This window comes from Protomyctophum parallelum (assembly GCF_964188405.1).
Source record: "Protomyctophum parallelum genome assembly, chromosome: 16".
NCBI classification, from domain to species: domain Eukaryota; kingdom Metazoa; phylum Chordata; class Actinopteri; order Myctophiformes; family Myctophidae; genus Protomyctophum; species Protomyctophum parallelum.
This window is the reverse complement of record NC_139711.1, coordinates 7,342,705-7,364,609: the sequence shown is the minus strand read 5'-3', so window position 1 is coordinate 7,364,609 and position 21,905 is coordinate 7,342,705. Positions and strand designations below refer to the sequence as shown.

Genomic DNA, 21,905 nt, shown 5'->3' with positions numbered 1-21,905 from the left:
GTCTCTTAATGTTTTGATGATTTGAACATGGTGGACCCTCTTGTAAACAAGTGTAATGCTTTATTGGGTCGTCCACTCACAGTTAACAGTCTTTGTATTGAGTTTGTGTCAGGGGTGGCTCATATCAATGGGCAAGGGGGGCTCAGCCCTCCCTATCTTATGGCGTAAAGATGATAAATTATTATTAGAAAAAGAAAAACACAAATTAGGTCAAAATGGGCTGATTTTTTACAGCCCAAAATGCTTCCATTGGCTTTAATTGCGTTGAATGATTGACAGCTGCCAAGACACGCCTGCTTGGTTTACTTGCCATTGGGGCTAAAATCTCTCAGCCCCAGAGCCAATAGAGGGCTGTGCTCAGCCCTAATGCCCGCCTCAGACCGTGAGGTCATTGGCTATTGACCAATCACAGCACCTGCTCGTGTGTGGTTGTTTTATTGTTTATGATGTGAAAGAATGGCGGGTGGAAGTAGCCTATTTTAAATTAAATAAGTTTATTATTTACTTTATAATCCGTTTTGTCCCGTGTCCGTGGAGGGGGAAATGAAGTTAAGAGACTGGGAGCATATAGTCCATTCTGGATATAACAAAAGGAAAAGAGACAAAATACGTTTTGTGAGTTTGAGATTCTTGCTTGGGGCAGACAGCTGACCGCACACCGGACCCACAGAAAGGTATTGTGCTCTGCTTCATTCATCTCACAACGTTAAGAAACATAATCGCTGGTTTAATCACATTGAAAGTGGCTCGAGCTCTCATTGAGTTGGGAAGAGAGAGAGAGAGAGAGAGGCTGTGTTTGTGTGCGTGTGTTACTGTTGTTTGTGTGCCGTGTGCGTGCGCACGTGCGTGCATGTGTGTGTGCCTTGCAAGTTGCTTGCATCTTTATTGTCTCCACCAGCCGAAGGCATGGGGAGAGTATGTTTTGCACTCCGTCCGTCCGTCCGTCCGTGTGTCCGTGTGTCCGTCCGTCCGTGACCAGCTAATCTCAGCCACCGTTAACCCGGTCGATGCCAAATTTTGCACACACACTCCCTGGATGCCAACCATGAACCTCTGCCCCAAACTTTCCAGAACGGCCTGTTATAGCGCCACCAGGAGGCCGCTTTGTGCAAAACAAGTTTTTTCACAGTACACCTACAGATTTTGTCCAAACATCACGCAAATTAGTACACAGTCTCTCTAGAGCCATTCAACGAAACGGGTCTTTCAGATTTCTCAGACTCCATCCTGATTGGTTAAGATTGGCACCCAAAGTTCACAGGAGTGCTCAGTTTCAAACAAAATTCTGCAAATCATGAACACATCGCGTGATTTCCCTGAAATTGTGCACGCACATTCCCACTAGGCCGAGGACGAAATGCCACATGAACAATTTCAACTCAGCCTCAAGGTGGCGCTAGAACTGGCCCAAAAGTGTTTTTACCTCTAACTGCACGGATCTGTGGATAACCTGGTGGAGACCTGTGCCCAGAAGGGCACTTTTTCTAGTTCCATTTTGGTCGGTGCCGTTTGCGCCAGTTGCGCGCGCGTGCGTGTGTGTGTGTGTGTGTGTGTGAGAGTGTGTTTGATTAGTCTCGGCGCTTGTGTGTGTGTGTGTGTGTGTGTGTGCGTGCGTGCGTGCGTGGATGCGTACTGTTATTATTAATGACAGAGTATAAGAGCAGCTATCTGTACATACAAATACAAACAATGTTCAGCGGAGTGTTTGTTGTGGGCATGCACTTCTGTTGTTGTGGAGCACTTGCTGTAACAAAGTATAGGCCTGTAGTAGTGTCATTGCTGTACTTTGATATCTGGAATATGATGCTATTGCTGCAGGTTGAACTATAGCATTATACAGTATAATAGATGTCTTATATAGCCCCCCCACCCAAAATCACTGCCAGCCTGAAATGCAAACTGATAATAAATATTTCAATCAATCAATCAAAACTCTCCCAGGATGCTTGGGCAAGCTCCACAATATCCACCATTGCGGGTGTCCCCAAGAAACCCACGGTTAACACGTCTGAACGATTGTGAACACCTGAGGGACTTCATTTGTTCCATGTTACATGCCTCGCTGGACCCATGGCAAGTTGCATATCGTCAAAATATATTGCTGACGCTGACGATGCTGAACTCAACTGCCATGGCGGCTCTGCTGCACACCGCCCATGTTCCACTTGGAGGAAAGTAACTGCTGTGTGTGCACCAGGCCATGTGCCGCTGGCTATTGGACTTCCTGTCAGGCTGTTGCCAGGTAGTGAGAATGGGCAGCAGAACTGCCAGAGCCACACTGACCGTCAACATGGGAGCCCCTCAGGGCTGCATACTGAGCCCTCTCCTCTACTCCCCGTACACACACACACACAGTTGTGTGGCCATGCACAGCAGCTCCAACATCAACATCAAGTATGCTGACGGTGATGTGCTGACGACAGTGGTGTCATGAGAACCACATTGCCCTCAAGGTTAAAGGCGAATAACATGATGACACGTATCCATTGATCACTGGAAAAAGCACAAAAGAAATTATGCCGAGCGTTCCATACCGATTTTGCGGATTTACCCTTCGCGTGGGCCAAACGGTAGATCTCTTCTTCAATCATGCAAAAACATTTTCTTTTGTCTACATCTGATGTAGATGATGTGGAAAATAAGTCCACAGAATGTTGTCGCTCTGTTGCTTCCTCATCGAGTAGATCTGGCGTTCGGTCCTGCCTACCTTTCTTAAAAGACCTATATATATATATATATATATATATATATATATATATATATATATATATATATATATATATATATATGGTAACAAGACCTGTTTTCCTCCCAGAATTTTCCCCAGTGAGGGGTGGGAGAGGCTGGACAGCAGACGGCTGGACTTTGAATTTCTCTAACTATAAACTTTCATGACAGCAGACAGCCTACGTACAAATATAATTCATGAAAAGCTATTACAGTGAAGTCTGTTCACAGAAGTTGTTGTAGGATATGTGGGGGATTATCTGACGAGGTACCATTTGAGTGGGCAAAACCTTACATATACTAAATAATACTAAATTGTTTATAGGGTCAATATAAGTAAAATAATATAGCCTTTCCACAGGAGTATCTTTTTATGTTTTTCCAAAAAGAATACAAACAGCCAATAGCATATTGATATTACAAAGTTATCCCCCTCACTGGTGAAAATTCCGGGAGGAAAAACGGGCAAGCACCGGGGTGAGTTGTCCAGTATTCATATATATATCCCCCCCCCCCCCCGCCATTAACAGGGGTTCATATACACATTAGCAACAGAATTCAGTAAAAAAAAACGGCTACTGCGGAATTATCCTTTAAATTGATCTCCATCAACAGTTATGAGTTTCAGTGACTCCAACTCCAAGTTCCTCAGTGTACATACTGTATCTCAGAACTTGAAGGCATCACATTGGCCAGGAGCAGTTGAAGAAATTCAGCATGAGCCCCAACATCCTCAGGAGCGTTTTACAGCAGAACAATAGACCTTTAGCTAAGCCCGCCCTCTCCCCATGGGTTGGACACTTTCCAGCCAGGCTCATTCATTCCAATGTAAATATCATGGATTTTACACATTAAATACTGGTTCATTTTTGGAAACAGACCGTCAAAATCTCTTCCAAATCCGCCAACAAGGCCTGCCGTATGCACTGCTAATGAATTAGTTAAATTTTCCCTGGAAACAGACATATCATTATGAGTGACTGACTGTCGCAAACGATACAGAGACTCCCCTCCCTGACAATAACGCAGAGACAGCTTGTTTATTTTTGGACCACAATGCTTATATGAAACGATTTTAAGATGACCCCATGTTATTCTCCATAGAGAAATGACTTCCGTGAACCAGGGGATGAGCGAGTGACGTCAGGACTTTGGCGCTCTATTTGTGGAGAGGTTTGTGTAACCCATGTTAAATGGTAAATGGTGCATTTACGGTATATAGCGCCTTTCTCCAAGGCGCTTTACATAGTGCATTACATTCACACACACATTCATACACCGGTTGCGGCGGAAGCCGTGCCAGCACACCGGGAGCAATTTGGGATTCAGTGTCTTGCCCAACGACATGTAGACAGGAGGAGCCGGGATTCGAACCGCCGACCCATGGATCATTGGACGACCTTCTCTACCTCTAAGCTCTACCTCCTGAGCCACAGTCGCATGTTATGCTTAGCTGTGATTGGACCATAGCAGGTTGGGGAGGGGCTTAGCTAAATGTCACCACCTGGTATGAGAAGTTAGAACTTCACCTCCTTTGCTCGCAAAGCGCTACAGTCAGTGTGGTGCACACATCGTCAGAGGTGAGCTACTGAGCTTCTCCAGGACATAATTATATGGCAAGCGGTGTGTAGCCGCCACCTCAGCCATGATCTGCTCACGCTGTCTGATACAGCCAATTGTATCCCTTTTAAATTTGACCAAACCATATGGACATAAATAAAATGAACATATGTCCTTTATGTACGTGGCTGAGGAACTGTCTTCATCACACAGTTCATGTATACCGGTATTTGATATTTGTTTTGATATTTATATTTGCATTGTTATTTAAAATGTAACGTGAGAAACATCACAAAATAATTCCACCCACTAAACTAATCAATATCTGGAAGCATTGCCAATTATAGAAAAGGCAACTCTTTAGTCTTTAAAGTGGCATACTGGGATAAATACAGGATCATTTTTACTTTTGTCCTTTAACTTGAGATGGACAGATGTAGGAAAATTGATCGACCCGTAGACAACTGGAAAATGCTCTTGTGGGATTAGTCCTAGGCCAGAGGCGTGTGTTCTTTCCAATCACTGAAATTGTCTCCAGACACAGTGAATTTAAAAGAGCAGCAACAGAAAAGGGATATCGTTTTATTTTAGTTAAAAACTTGGACAAAACAAGTACAACATGTTCAATAATGCTGACAAACTACAGTGAGTGGGGGAGGTGCTTGAGCTTAGGGTGGCTCGGACACAGTCGCACAGAGAGGGAGAGTTGAGTCACGCTTTGATCTCGCCGCAAAGCGGGATGTTGCCTCCTGTAGTTCCAAACATTGGAACTTCCTCATTGAGATAGAAAGAGAACGTTTGTATTCCATTCTTACAATGAGAGTCATGCTAGTGAGTAGTGATGCAATTCTCTCTCTCTATGGGTCGGGTATCTGGAACTTAAGTGGGAGGAGCCTGAAGGCTGAGGTCTGATCTGAGTGGTTACTGAGTCATATGTCAATCAACAAGAAAGGAGACTGGCATGTAGATAAATGGTGTAAAAGAGTGAAAACAGATGGCTGGTGGGTATCTCTACTGTGACAACCATTTCTTAAGGTGACAATGGTAGAAAGCTTTTTTTAAATATATATTTTTTTATCACCTAACACAGCTGGGTGAAAAAAGAAGAATAAAAAAGAAAGCGGTAAAGCACACACTAAACAAACAAAAAACAAAAACACAAAAAAATATTTTTTTCTTTTATCACCAGGCTGTATTGGGTGAGAAAAGCAGTGAAGTGAATAAAGTTCTTCAGCATAGAAACCATTAGAAATGTATATCTTTAAAAAAAGTATAGCATATTGACCACAGAACAATGTTGTCACACAGATATACAGTAAACCATAATCTCAACCGTGAGCAGTTTAGAACGGAATCATAAGAAATGGGGAAGACAGCAGAGGGACAGGTTAAAAACACACTGCTAGTTATCAGTGAATCGCTTAAAACCCCAATTAGTTATCAGTGAATCACTGAAGACAGTTATTTATCAGTGAATCACTGAAGACAGTTAGTTATCAGTGAATCACTGAAGACAGTTAGTTATCAGTGAATCACTGAAGACAGTTAGTTATCAGTGAATCACTGAAGACAGTTAGTTATCAGTGAATCACTGAAGACTGTGAATCACTGAAGACAGTTAGTTATCAGTGAATCACTGAAGACAGTTAGTTATCAGTGAATCACTGAAGACAGTTAGTTATCAGTGAATCACTGAAGACAGTTAGTTATCAGTGAATCACTGAAGACTGTGAATCACTGAAGACAGTTAGTTATCAGTGAATCACTGAAGACAGTTAGTTATCAGTGAATCACTGAAGACAGTTAGTTATCAGTAAATCACTGAAGACTGTGAGTTATTAGTGAATCTTTTAAGACTGCAAGTCATCAGGGAATCACTTAAGACTGTTAGTTACTTAAGAGTCACTTAAGACTGCCTATTATAAGTGAGTCAGTACTGGCATGCTTCCCGACCTATGCTGTGTTGCGTAATCGCTGTATGCTCTTAACAACTCATAAATGGCCATCTGACAAATACGTAGGAGAAACCAGCAAAGATGCAACATCCGGTGAACTGGTGATAATGCATGGGTGAACTGCTTTGACCTCTTTGGATTTTGTACACTGGTTTACATCTTGTGTCATCTCTTTTTTTGATGTCTGTGTTTCTCTCCATCTCTCTCTCTCTCTCTCTCTCTCTCTCTCTGTAAGCCCAGGGACGTTCTAGAAGGCGTAGGGGCCGATGTAGATGGAGAGCCTGAGGGCGGAGCTTGTCTGGTAGCCTATCAGCAGGGGGTTGATGGACACCATCTCCAGATCCAGTGTGTACTCCCTAGGTCCTGTCACAGCACGGGCCAAAACCAGCATCGCGCTGACGTTGTTGATTTGCTGTAAGGAGGTGAGACGACAACAAGGAATGTAAATAATAATAATGATGTACCGTGTTTTACTGGTTTTCACTCCCAATTGCTTCTATGGAATTACAGTACATCTCCCAGATCTACTGTAATTAGTAATTAATTTACTGTAATTAACATTTTAGTTATCGTCACATCAGTGTTGTTTTCGTCGACTAAAACTAAGACGAAAAATGTTCGTCGACTACCTTTTTTTCACTGACTAAAACTAAATAAAAACTAAATAAAGACGAATCTATGATGACTAAAACTAGGACTAATATACTGACAATTTCGTCAACAAATAAAAACTAGACAAACCAGATCCAGTTTTATGCTGGGTTGCATGCTGAAAATAGCAGATATACAATCTCACAACACGTTGCAGCGCGACGCGTTGTGAGATTGTATATCTGCTATTTTCAGCATGCAACCAAAGTGTAAAATATGTCATTGCAACGACATCAAGGCCTGTCAAAACACATTTTAGTCGACTAAATCAACCGTAGATTTAGTCGACTAAAATCGTATGACATTTAGTCGACTAAAACTAGACTAAACACTAGAACATTCCAGGTGACTAAAATGTGACTAAAACTAAGTGAAAACTATTCAAAGAGACTATGACTAAAACTAAAATAGAAATTTGCTGCCAAAAACAACACGTCACATCCTTCGCCCTCACCCTGATGTAGAAGTCTCCACTGTCGTCTCCAGAGCGGATGCGGAAGGTGTTGTAGGCGCCCGGGGACACGCTGGTGGCCTGGATCTGGAAGATGTCCGAGGGGACGGAGCGCTCGGAGGTAATGCTCATGTAGCGATGGACGATGGAGAACGGCAGGTCTCGACACTCGGGCTTGTTCACGGGACACACACAGCGGCTAGACACATGCCGGCGGGGGGACAAGATCGAGAGATTGCAGATCAAAGGCATTGTGATTTTAGTAAAGGGACTAAATAAATCCTTTCAACTACACTACAATATAATAGGACCTTTTCATTGAAAAAGCTGCAGAGTACTATACGGTTAGTCAAGCAAAAACATGAAAGGTGCTGTAAGTGATCTTTTGGTTAACTTAAAACAAACAAAAAAATTGCTTAAAGAAAAAATGTTAAAGCTCTATATTGTATCTAGTGTATGTTCAGTAACAACAGAACCTGTCCCTCCAGCTCTCTGATAAACAGAACATGTCCACTAGTAACAACAGAACCTGTCCCTCCAGCTCTCTGATAAACAGAACATGTCCACTTTGGTTGCTTTCCTGTATGTAGTAAATAAGAGCGAATTAAATCACTGCTTCTGGAAGCAATACTGGAGATGATCGATGATCAGTGTCATGCGTGAGCTTGTAGATCTGCTTTTTTTATGTCTGACAATGTAATTCAGAATTTGTACTTTTGAATATTCCACATGAACGCAAAGTCAAAATCACTTTTGGTTTTTCAACAATATAGTTGAAAGACCCTTTTCTAGGGAACACTGGGTCAATCTATATGAACCACTTTTATCCTAAATACCTGTAAAATAAATGTCAAGATGGCCAACATGGTCAAGACGAGCCTTCAGTGATTAGTACATTCCAGTAGTTCATAATTCAGCCAACAGGGGGTGCAGTGTGATGTAAAGGGGAAGTACAACTGTCCTAAAAAGCTAAACTAAAATGATATTTGAACAGTAGCCATTTTCCCATCTGTTTTTCTAAAACACATTTATACCACAAAAGCAGCTTTGAAGTATTAACAACTCCCCCCCACACCTGCTACCAATCAACACTTGTTTCACCATCCTAATAGTTTTCTAATTGTACTGGAACACGTTCAACAGAGAAGGTCATGGAGTTGGACAGATATATGGAAAAAGTAATGGGAGTAATCTAGCGATGTGAGCCATGCTCCATACAGGGCCATTATATTTTGAGATGAGAGCCAGCACATATTTTTGTAATGGCTTAAAGGTGTTTGAGTGTGTGTGTATGTTTGGGGGACTGGGGTTTGGGAGGGTGGATGGAGGGGGAAAAAAAAGAAAGCATGGCTATGTTCAGACTGGCAGCCCAAATTCGGATTTTTGGCCTATCCAAATTGGTTTTTATCAAGTCAGAACAGCAAAAACGCATGGAAAGCAGATTTGAACCACATTCCTATAGGTGGTTTGAAATGCAATACAAATCTGATTTCTGAAGATGTGTCTGGGACACTGAAGCCTCACGTATGGACGATGGAAAATAGCCGATCTACAAGCCCACCACTCTCTGCAGTCTGAACAAAGCATAAGTAGCTTAAGCACGTTGTAATGACTCACTTATCAGACACTTGCACGTATGGGTCCTGACAGCGGTTGGTTTCCACACACTGATAGCGTCCATGGATATTCACACAGGTCTGAGACTCTGTGCACTGATGCTCTCCTGTTTCACACTCATTTATATCTGGAAAAGGAACGGAGAGGGGAGGAGAGGCGAGTTGAGTTGAGGTGAGGTGAGGTGATGTGCTGTAAACGTGTCAATCAGTTGTAGCATATAGTGCATGGCTGTTTTAAGTTAAGCATGACTCAAGGAAGGTTCTACAAGTACTTTCATTACCAGGTGCACAGCTTGGAAGAATTTATTCAAAACAGAGGAATCACCAGCACTCGGAGAATAGAGTCATGGTTGTTTAAGTCCAGACTGAATACGTTGTTCTTACCTTGGCACAGTCTGGTGCCCAACAGTTGATATCCCTCCGGACACATACAGGAAAACCTCCCTGGTTCATTCACACACTGGTACTGGCAGAGATAACTGGAATAGCTGCACTCATCGATGTCTGTGGAGACATGGGAGAACCCCGCGTTACTCGCAAACACAGCAGTGCACACACGCACCGTCGCACGCACATACCCAAATGCAGTAATTTGGCACAGTAAAATCCCCAATGTTAATTTATCTCTGAGGTTGTCAAATGGACCCAAGTAAGGGTCCATTTGGGTATATATTCCATTTGAAGCAGTAATGGAAATATGTTTTTTACTACTATTACTTCCAGTGTGCAGAAGACCTTCATTCATATTTACAGTATTTACCTAGGTATAGCGTCTGTCTGTCTGTCTGTCTGTCTGTCTGTCTGTCTGTCTGTCTGTCTGTTTATTTCTGTCTTTCTGTTTTATTACATTATGTTTACATTTTTAGCAGAATGTTTCATCCACAGCCACTTACAACAGGTGCAACCACAGAAGAGGCTTCAATTCATGGACTGCTTTGCTTGCATTTACAAGCAACTAATATTTTAAAAGTCTAAGGTCGAAGTCCATAAAGCTCAGAAAATGTTGCCATCTATTGAGGATCAGACCATGAGAACTTGGCAGACAACTACAGAAAAAAGATGGATGTTTGTGTTTGTTTGCTACTATGGCAAGTTTGAATATGCAGCATGATGCTTAGTCTGGTGATAACACAGAGGCACATTTCTACTTTAATGTGTTTTGTCTTTTTTTTCCATTATAAAGTTTAGTTTTGTTGTTTTTTTGACAGTGATGGATTATTACATTGATACATTGAAGTCCTACCGTTGCAGGCGAAGCCGTCTGGCCCCAGCTCATAGCCCTGGTCACATCGACAGAGGAAGGTGCCATATGTGTTGTAACAACGCTGAGAACAGGGTGCTCCCATCTCACATTCATTTACATCTGAAAAATGGAGGGGAAGATTAGATTTACAGTATATTTGTAAATTTGCTGTGTGTGTGTGTGTGTGTGTGTGTGTGTGTGTGTGTGTGTGTGTGTGTGTGTGTGTGTGTGTGTGTGTGTGTGTGTGTGTGTGTGTGTGTGTGTGTGTGTGTGTGTGTGTGTGTGTGTGTGTGTGTGTGTGTGTGTGTGTGTGTGTGTGTGTGTGTGTGTGTGTGTGTGTGTGTGTGTTGCGTGCGTGCGTGCGCGTTTGCGTGTATAGAAAGAGAAACCAAGAAAATCACTACATTTCCTTGGATGTGGATATACGATTCATATTCGAATTATTTTCCAAGTACGCAAGGTGTGGGGTTATGTTGTTCTGTTCAACAGCGAGGATGGTGGAACTCACCAATGCAGGAGCGGTTATTTCCTGCCAGCTGGAAGCCGGGCTCACACTGGCAGGAGAAGGAACCGGGAACGTTGACACAGCGATGCTGACAGTACCGATACCGACACTCGTCAATGTCTTTGAGAGAGACAAAAGACAGAAAGACAGACGGAGACACACACACAAAGAGCCAGGCAGAAGTCAGCATCGCCCTTCGTTCATTACGCTTGCATTTCATGACTCAGCTCCATCTGGCGTCTCATAGTTACGGCATGCGTCTTTCATAGATATACCATGAGTCAGCCAAACCAGAGTAGACCATACGAGTGTTACTAGATGCCATTGTCTACTGTCAACGTTGGCCACAGAGTTTATAAAAACCTAACCTTTTACCCCAAATTGCTTTATTTTTTTAGATATCACGTTACGGAATGCACCTGAATGGTTTTCGTCATTCGCTAAAATAAAGTAATCTTCAAGCTAAAAATTTGAGTTCTAGAAGCAGCACTTGTAAGGAACTACTTCAGTGGTATTCAAATCCAGCTCATGAACTGTATCGGAGCAATAAAGTAATTTTAGATAAAATAAATGGCATCGTGGTTTTCAAAAGAATGTATGACCTATACCTACAGTAGCAACATTTTCCACAGTTTCAACATGATTGGCAGTGAATGACATTTAGAAATGTACAATCTACTAAACAAGTCTAAACTCCATACCCTTAAGTAATATGTACACATTTGTTGAAGATAAAATCAACCCCTGTCATTGGTGAAAATACCCAAATCAGTTAATATAACATCGAAACCAGTTTAGCCTGTTTAACATTAACAACCCAAATCTCGTATGGGTACTGTACAAAGTCCCTGGCAGAAAATATTTTCAGATGGGGGGGGGGGGGGGGGGTTCCATGGTAAAAATACATATTCATTTGGGGGGGGGGGGGGGGGGTCCTTGAAATGAAAAGTTTGAGAACCACTGCTTTGAGTAGAAGGCAGATGAAAGGAGCTGAACGTACCGATGCACTCGGTGCCGACCTTGCGGTAACCGTGGGGACACTGGCAGGTGAAGGCTCCGGGTGTGTTGATGCACTGCTGGCTGGGCTGGCAGTCGTGGTCATCTCTTTCACACTCGTCCACATCTGCGCGACACCAACGGCCACAGCACACACACAGACAGATTGCAATTAAGACAGATTGCAATTAGCGCGACATAATCACAGCCGAGACCAGAGCACTAAACGCTACACATGCCCTTTGATTTGTGGTCGGCAGCTGAGAACGTCCCATAAATGTTGAGTCATTCTCGCTGTGTCACGCGTTCCAAATCAACACCTCCCAGCACAAGTAGCTCTTGGCCAGCACGAGTAGCCAGGCCAGCTGATAAAGCACAACGGCGGGTGAAATCTCTGAATTCCAACAGTGTGTCTGTCTGCAGACGCGCACATACACCCACACAGCTCACACCAGCAGCCGGCCCACACAGGCCAAACACCTGCTGTGGCCACCTGTCCCTTAAAATCTATGCTAGCTTCTGCAATACACGCACGCACACGCACACACACACACACACACACACACACTGCCCACTCATCCTGGCTGTGGCCACCTGTTCACCTCCAGCCCACTCCATCCCTCACCTCTAACACAGACACCCACCCAGTGGTGGAAAGTAACATTTACAGCGATATTTAAGTATTTTTGATTTATGAGGAGGTACTTTTTATTGTTACTAACATTAAATGCCATTCACAATGAATGGCCAGTTTTGAGTGTTTGTGCAAACACTAACATTGAATGTCATTGACAATGAATGGCCAGTCTTGAGTGTTTGTGTTTCTTCATGACCAAAATAGGGGTGCCAAGATTAGCCATTAGCAATTTTGGTGTTGGCATTATGTTATGCTTTAGCTATTGAAAAATAGCAGATCTACGAGCTCATAGAGCGCCACCGAGCGGCGCGCTACGAGCTTGTAGGTCTGCTATTTTTTTTAACTCGAAGAACGACTGACATAGAAACATAGCCTTTTCAGAAAACTGTCAGGATGTAGAAGACATTTATAGAATCTGATCTCGGGTCAAAATGGGTTAAGTGTACATTTGGCCTAAACAGCCTCCTCCACTTCTCCACCTGACAGGTACCCACCCACGCAGCTGTCTCCCTGGGGCTCGTAGCCCACAGGACAAGGGTTGAAGGGCTCGTGGTGGTGGTCGGCGGTCGGGGTGCTGGGAGACTCCGGAGCAGGGATGACGGAGGCGGACCGTGGGAGGCAGAGGTAACCTCCATAGTGGTTGAAACACTTCATCTCCCCTTTGCAGGCGTCTGGGATGGTCTCGCACTCATTTATGTCTGGCAGGAAAGACAGGAAAGTAGCCATTATTGTCTGCCATCATTATTATAATTCTGTGAGACGTTGGGTTCGTGCAAAAGGTTGAAATTGACCTTAAGGGAGGAGGAGTGAGATTCAGTACTAAGCTATTGTACAGTAAGTAAGGTATTATTTTACTCTGAAATGTAACACGACTGAGAGTCTAAAAGGGCACCAGTAGCAGCCCCTAGAGGCTCTGTGGCTACTTACACCCAACAGGACCAAAGTGGTTGGTTTCATTGAGCATAGAAAGAATAAAAGGAAAAATATAAGAATTATTCATCATGGCAGAAATTGATGGAGGACGGGGACGGGGGTCATATATTGTATACTTACTGAAGGAAGCATTATATGAAAGGTCATGGGGTCCCTCAAATGGTTAGCGTTCATCTATTCTATCACGTGCAACAAGTGCACTCAGCAAGTTTCGTGGCAATCATCTGACTATTTACATTTTGATATATCATGACTTATACTGGCCTAAGGGTGGCGCTACAGCAGGGGTTTTCAACTGATTGTAAACAAGGGACCATCACCCTGACTTAGAATCAACCCGGGGAGCACTGTTGTGTCGAGTGGGGAAGTGGGAAGTGGCTAAGATTTGTGCTTTTGTAACACTTGCTGCTATGCATCCCATTTGTATACATCAACCAATGGTCCATTGACCACTAATGATTTCCTAATGATAATGACTCAACCAGACATTCCGGTGCTGTGCACTTTCTTCCCCCTCTTGAGATTATAACTCTTGAATTCCTTGACCTCCAACTGTCAGTAAATGACTACATGGACGGTCATCATAGCATCATTAATAGGGTTTTCTGCGCACCTTTACAATGCTGAGTGTGGGAATCCCATTGATACCCATCTGTACATTCCTACAGAGGGAGAGAAATAGAGAGAGGGAGATTCATTTAGGAAGAGTGTTATAGTTACATAATCGTATCATCGCTGTCGAGTGGAAACTTTATGTCCAAACCGTTCCTTTATTACCGTTATTATAAAAAAACAAACTAAAAAAAGTTTTAAAATAGTGAAAATAGCTGATCTGTAATCTCAAAACAACACGTCACATCACAGCACCTTTTGAGCTTGTAGATCTGCTATTTTCACTACTTGTTTTGTGCGACTCTTGATTGATGAAGCAGGCTGTTAATGTAGACTACAAAAAAAGTTGAACAATACAATACAAGGTTTCTGCCCGACAGCGGCAATATGTATTCAATATGCATACACTTTTCATATGGTTGGAAATATATATCTAACTCTGGTCTAACTGTTTTATTCTAGAGTAGAATAAAACAGTTGTCAGAACAGTAATAAATTACGCAGATATACTAGAAATCTGCACTAACCCCCCCCCAAAAAATAGCTCCCACCAAAAACAGAGACAGATGTGAGACTATCTGCTACAACCACTATAAGATATTACCATGGTAACCACAGAACACAAGAGAAGATAAGAGAGCAGAGGTTCAGATTTGGAGAGAGGCCTACTAGAAAACATTGATATCAGCGAACAGAGGATGCAGAGGAACATCGAGAGTCAGATAGAGAGAGAGAGAGAGAGAGAGACCTTCATCCATCCTTACCGTGTAAGTGTCACTTTCAGTGGGCGGCTGTGAAATAACACTGCGGAGAAGCACGGACACACACACGCACACACACACGACTGACAGACTAATGCCCTGCATGCTCAGGCACTGGCTGGCGGGAGAAGGTGCAGGTAAACACACACACTGTCAAGCGCTCACACACACACACACACACACACACACACACAAACACACACAGACAACCGGGCCGACACAGGTAATGGATGGGGATGAGAGGGAGGAGGTTGGCTTCAAAGTGGAATACCTGAGAGAGAGAGAGACAGAGAGACAGAGATGGAGAGAGAGAGAATCAGGCGTTAGAAGTTTGGGGAATCAAAAATATTTAAAGTCATTCTTAACATACGCAAGTGCTCTTCAGGGTGTACACACACCCTGTGTGTGTGTGTGTGTGTGTGTGTGTGTGTGTGTGTGTGTGTGTGTGTGTGTGTGTGTGTGTGTGTGTGTGTGTGTGTGTGTGTGTGTGTGTGTGGGCGTGCGTGCGTGTGTTGTTCCTTTAACTGAAGTGGATGAATCAACTACAGTCGGGTTCTACAGTCAGAACACATACAGTAGCTATTTGTCAGCTAAAACAACTTCTCCCTTAATGCAGGGCAAAAATGAACGCATGAATTGTCCCCGCAGGTGAAAATGTAAATATAGTGACGTACTCTATATCCTTCAGCTGAAAATAACAGAGTCAACAGTACAGAAATACTTTCATGTTAGCTGGTCGCACACAGCCACCTCTGTGTCCGCAGTCTGGCACGCTGCAGCTCTCTGGAATGAAAGCAGTGGTGGAGCGTAACTAAGTACATTTACTCAAGTACTGTACTTAAGTACATTTTTGAGGTATCTGTAGGTGAATATTTAATAAGCTTTTAAGACACAAGCATTTATCCTGTGATCTTTGTATATAGTCAAACATTTCGCAGTATAGTCGGGGTCACATGAGTGGGTGACAGCTCCAAGTGTGAGTTTCTCTCTCCAAACATCTCACATGGTGTCTTTTAAAAAAAAGTTTAAATTATTAAACTATCGATTATTTCACTAACAGTTTAGTGCATCAGAACCGTGCTTAATCATCTCACAACCCCTGACTGTAAAGAAAGTAGTTCAAACAAGCTCCACATTCAGCAGCTCAACAGTGCCATGCTGCTCACCAGTATTAATATTAAAATGTCATATACAATACGGTAATACGTATGTCAGAGGAATCAAACGCGTACTTTTACTTTTAATACAAATCTATCTCTTTCTATACAGTACGTGTGTACTTTTAATTAAGTTAGTTTCTTTATAGTTTTATTGGTACTTTTACTTAAGTAATACAGATTCAAGTACTTCTTACAACTCTTGACGAAAGTGTTGCTGGAAGCTGCCTCTGGAGGCTGCTTGTACAGTGTGACAGTGGTGCCTGCCGTCTTGGGCTAATCATCTGCCCACTTTACAGCACACCGACTCCGGTGTCAACAACTCCGACACCAATTCAGCATCTCTTAAGAACAAACCCCCATTGTTTTCATTTGTCCCCCGACGACGTGGAAGGGAATCTCCTTTCTGGCCGCTGCCATTGTGTTTCTGGGTAATACAGCGTTTGTCTTAGTCATGCTGTGTTATTTAGTGGAGTATGGGGGAGGCATTATGCTCTTTGAGCCGAGCAGTATAACACAACTCTGGGCTCCGCTCCCAGTGTGCCTGTACTCATGTCTGCAGACATCTTTCATAATCTTCCTGGAAGGAGATCACCACTGTTTAAAAAGCACAGAGCCTGGATGTAGACAAATGTTCTACCCCAGCCTCTCCACCCCCCCACCCCAAACTGCAGAAAACAGGCCAAATTAAACAATAATAAAACATTCTCTTAGCAGCCGTTGTTTGCAGAGCCAGTCAGCTCCAGTCAAAATATATGAAAACGAAACGTATAATCATTGCCTGGCTGACGTGTCTACGTGCATACGCGCACGCGCACACACGCACATGCACACACACACACGCGTGCGCGCGCACACACACACACACACACACACACACACACACACACACACGCACACACACAAGCTCCACAGGCCACATTGAGCGGATTGCATATTGTTGTTGTGCCACAGAGCGATGTTCACAGACAACCATTTGACATCTGACATCACCTAAAAACCACTTCGTGATCCCGGTGTTGGGAAAGGCAGGAAAAACACGTCCTCGCCCCAACAGCGCCTGACGGTAACTCATCCCCCCATCATGCCTGGCAGTCAAGATGGCCACAATACGGAATACACTACTTACTCCAAGCGTCCGAATTGGCACTGTGGTCAAACTTAACGGCCGGCAAAAAAATGTGACCCAAAACCACCCCGAAAACAAACTCGACCGCCAAGTCCAGGGTCCAGTAGTCACCAGTCTGGGCTCCTGACCGCTGTGCGAGGGGGAGACATGGGAGCTGCCCTATAGCCCGTGCATGAATCCCAAGTGGCGGTGGACCTCTGGAATTCCCGTGGCGAGGATGTGGGTCCTGGAGCTAGCTAGGGTCCAGCTGGGATGCCCTGCTAGTGGCAGCCGTTCCCAGGGTGTCCGTTTTCCCGGGGATCCCCCCACCCCGGGGGTTTACCCCCCCGGGAGGACAGTTGGTCACCCAAACCTCTCGTCTCACTGCGTGGGGCGTATAGGTGAACGCCCAGAGGCCCCAGCCCATTCTGACCTGAGATCAGATTCTAAAAAATGTCTTCAGTTTTCTGAAAAAGCCACGTTTCTATGTCAGTCGCTCTTCGATTTTTCAAACATAGCAGACCTACAAGCTCGTAGCGCGCCACTCGGTGGCGCGCTATGAGCTTGTAGATCTGCTATTTTTCAATAGCTAAAGCATAGCATAATGCTAACACCAAAACGGGTCCCCCCCCCCAAAATGGGCTAGAGCAGTGCAGAAGTTCAGCCAGTTGCCCTTTGAGTGACCACTGAGGCCGGAGAATGTTATTGGACTACACTCTGGATTGTTCTTCCTCAAACACTGGCCAGTGTTCTCTTCAACGCTTTCTCTTCCAAGACTTTTTGGTGGTACGGCACCAGCAATCACACACCACAACATTATTATTTCATATTGTTTCTAACACCTTTTGGTGGATCAGTGTTCACGGCCCCTCTCGGTAACATCTGCAGTGCAACAGAAGGCTTGACCAACGCTTAAGTCAGCCACATTTAACGAGCAAAATGTCTGCAGGCTCGTAAAGGTCACCTCTCGGGGACCAGGAAAAACAGTCAAGAAGACCACACACACGCGCGCGCACGTGCGCACACACACACACACACACACGCGCGTTAATAAAAATACACACAGACACACAAGAGAGCAGGCTAAAAGACAGGTCATGTGTTGTAGTGTATATATCGTTCCGTTCCGCTCGGCGGTGCGTGGAGCATCTCTTCGGCGCGGGTTCTACAACACGTGGGCCCCAGCCAGGCAGGCTGCAAAAACCCCAAGGCCCTGAAGCCTTTCATCTCAGCCAGCATTGCTATACCGCTTGGGGGATAAATATATATATTTTAATTTTTTTACATTATATTCAGTGACGGGGAGAAATTGCTCCCAAAACACCCACACTGTAACATAATGGCTCCCTTCAGAGCTGTTTTCTCCTTGCTCTGTGCTGTAGTGTCTCGCTTGGCAGTGGCAGTAAAAGCACACTGAAAATGCACTGATATACTGCTATATTGCTATATTCTCCGAGACACAACTCTCCTCGCCGTCCCTCTCTGACCTCACCTGAATCGTACCAAGAAGGACCTGTCAAATGCTGGCAGCACTTTAAAGTATATGTAGTACATAATAACATGCTGCCTTTCTGTGGATTGTCGCAAAGGCAGTGTTGTCTACGACTCTACGTTGTGTATGTTTCTGTCCGTGAGAGTGTGATGATTGCACGTATAGCCTAGCATGATGGCACCTGCTCCTCCTGTTTGATGCGGCCGGCCACATGGCTGGCTCGGTCATAAAAGTGTTGTAATGCCGTGGCTCAATGATTCTGAAACTCGGGGTACGCAGACGACCCCCTGGGGTCTGTGAAGCATTGTTGAAATTGTGTTTTTCATAAATCATTTTCATATTTTGGAAGCGGCACTTCTTCACTAGCCAAATGACTGCACCTGATAAAAAACTTAAGCCTACACACACACAGCGACTCAATAACCAAGTGGTTATGTGGCTGTAATCACATGGGCCTTACAAATGCCTGACAGCGAGTCCCTGGTGGCTGGTTCGATCCCCCGGCCAGCTGGACCGTTGCGTCTACTCTACTCTTTCCAATAAAGGCTTAAAAAAGCCTACACACACACACACACACACACACACACACACACACACACTCCAGTGCAACAGATGTTAGTGGGTCATTTGGTGTCTTTGGTGTTATAATTCCAGCCTGGTTCAATTGAAACAAACGTCTACACTTCACATGATGGGGTGTTTATTGACCCCGTGTGACAGCAACAAACCAGTCAAGTTTCAATGTGACAGAGATAACGAGATAACTGCTGCCACAATTGGTGTTGGACAACCACATGCAAAGGGAGGGGGGGGGGGGGGGGGGGGGGGGGGGGGTCCAGAGAGAATACGGTTCTTTGCTAAAAGCATGGTCCATAACTCTGCCTTAGGTCCGTGGGAGGTATGAGTAAACTCTGATTGTGACATAGATGTCAGCTGTTGTGAAACCATATATACTGTGGCTGGGGAGGTAATTTTGCAATACATAATAACGCACCTACTCTTTGTTACTCACTGTGTGTGTGTGTGTGTGTACCCCTCTCCCCCCTCACTGTCTTACTCACACTGAAACACATGACACAACTAAAACACACACCATAGACCAGAGCAGAGGAGAGCAGAGCAGTGGAGCTGTGTGTGTGACGTGTAAGGCCTCCCAGCACCGGGAGTGAAAGTGAATGAAAGACTCCTCTTCCTCTCCTGTTGGTGACAGTCACTCGCCGATTAATTCATTCACCCACCCTTTTGATTTCCACAAACGTTCTCCCACATAGCAGAAACATAATGTCAAATGATCGACTGCACACACACACACACACACACACACACACACACACACACACACACAAACTCACAGACAAGCCTCTGTGAGTCCTCAGGTTCCAGTCTTCTTCTTGTCCTGCTTCTTGTCCAACGATGGTCTATTGCGTCCTCTCGGCGTGTTGCATCGGTTCCCTGGTGTGTTGGGAGTGTTCCTGCTGCCTCTGTGACCCTGAGTAGTGAGAAGAGAGACCGACAGCTGGAGAAGCTGAACGCATGTGAGGGAGGGAGAGAAAGAGAGAGAGGGAGAAAAGACAGAAGGAAAAAGAGAGAGGGAGGAGAGAAGGGACAGCCCATTCCTTACCCCCCCTCTGGCCCCCCTGCGCTGCCATCTTTTACTCTCCACCCCTCCCCACCCCCCAAACCCTACGCCACCCCCCCCCCCCCCCCTCTCTCTCTCTCTGACCCCCCAGGATGCAAATTCCTGGTCTGCGGCCCAAATTCCAAAATTCCAAATCTGTCCAAATCGCAGGCAGAACAACAACTCACACAGATTCTCACACACACACACACACTCCACCTCCCCCGGAATCGCCCACCCCCGCCCCAACCCCGGCTGCCCCCGTCCCCCTTGCCCACTGGTCACACAACACACCTGTTTTCATTTAAAATGCCCCCCCTCGAGAGAGCCCTGAGCCCTCCCTCCCTCCCTCAACCCCATGCTGCCTTTCTCCATTTTACCCCCCTTTCTCCATTTATCTATTCCTGACCCCCCTCGGTCGTTCTGTCTTTTGGAGTGCGTGGTTTTGTTCCTGTACTGGGCACAAAAGGCTGTTAACTCTGCCTCTCTCTCTCGTTCACTATATGACATGGGTGGATATTTATAACTCGAAAGAAGTTAGCGGAATGTGGATAAAAATTAGAGGAATAGAGAAGGAGGCAGAGACCGACAGACGGAATACACACAGACATGACCAAATTTGTTCCTGCTTTTCATGAAAACACGTATAAGCTGGAGGTTGTTTTTGGATCAAATGCAGGCAGGAGACCAGGAGTACATTCTGCTTTAACTGCACTCGTACTGTACATTCCCAATATATTACACACATTACAGCACCTAGTAGGATTTACAGTAGTATTTCATTTTACTCTCCAGTTTCATATGACAGGAGAAAAGTAGATTAAAGTGTTTTTGTCCTAAGCCCACATAGTTCCAAGCATACTTTTTAACTCTCCAAAGAACTTCCCACACTATAAATCCAATTGAAGAGTTTCATTCCCATGAGATTGCCCCAGTTTAAAAAACATAACGGCCATCTATTGACTATCAATGTTATTAGCTATTAACCTTTACCAAATAGCAGCTTTTCAGGGCACATACTGTATTCCTCTGTAGGGATAAGATTGACACCGTACGGATTTGCTTAACACTTTTCATCATGAAGCCTGTATTCATTTTCTTGTAATTGGGGGTCTTATGTGTCTTTTAAAATATAGAGCGATGAACATCAGGGAGCAATCTTATTTTCCAAAGTGGATAATACAGCAGTAGGGAATGTTACTCTTCAATTACCCCCAAACTGTTTGCGTGTATTGTGGTTCAGCTGGTGTAGGAGATGACAGCTGTCATTACAGGAGGGAACTCTTGTTAAAAATCGCACACTCAGTCACTCGACAACCCCCCGGCCTGACAAATTGTGCCCCTCGTGTTGGTCCCCTCTCCACCCGGCCACACACAGACACCCCACACATTACTCATTAGACTCAAAACAAGTTCAACAAGTTCTACAGGAATTCCAGTAGGATTATGCTATGTATTATATGAAATATTAAAGTTGTACATTAAAAGCTCCATTAACTTCCAAAGGTCCATCTTGCAAATGCTAATTATGTTATCCAGATAACATAATATTGTTCACATTGTTACTTGTTCACATATACTTTGTATTGTTAGATGAATGTATGCCGTTGGCTTGTTTGTTATGTATGTTATACAGTATAGGCTGCTTGTACAACCTTGTGCTACCAAACTGTCAATGTAAAAGCACTCTTAAGGCTAAGTAAACCATATGCCATGCCGTGTAACGAATTTCACAAGTTGTGGATTTGTTTCCATTATGCTACGGCTGGGTTTCAGATAAAGTTGTCAGACCCCAATTTGGGCCCTGCTCAGGAAGTAGTAATAATGCTGAATTCTGGGAACACATGGGTACATCATCTCTGCAGGTAAATCTACTATTTTTT

General features: G+C 44.3%; 1 protein-coding gene across 1 annotated transcript; it reads right to left on the bottom strand.

Annotated features, from left to right (window-relative positions):
• Positions 1 to 4,855: 4,855 nt before the first annotated feature.
• On the bottom strand, positions 4,856 to 19,961 carry efemp2a (EGF containing fibulin extracellular matrix protein 2a). The gene is made up of 11 exons (XM_083785299.1): positions 19,757 to 19,961; positions 14,651 to 14,918; positions 13,888 to 13,936; positions 12,836 to 13,039; positions 11,709 to 11,831; positions 10,712 to 10,828; positions 10,204 to 10,323; positions 9,345 to 9,464; positions 8,962 to 9,088; positions 7,348 to 7,543; positions 4,856 to 6,654 (listed from the first exon to the last, which is right to left on the bottom strand). Exons 2-11 carry the CDS (start codon positions 14,750 to 14,752, stop codon positions 6,490 to 6,492), a joined length of 1,323 nt encoding a protein of 440 aa, XP_083641425.1. The 5' UTR covers positions 14,753 to 14,918; positions 19,757 to 19,961; the 3' UTR covers positions 4,856 to 6,489.
• Between the last annotated feature and the right edge of the window lie 1,944 nt (positions 19,962 to 21,905).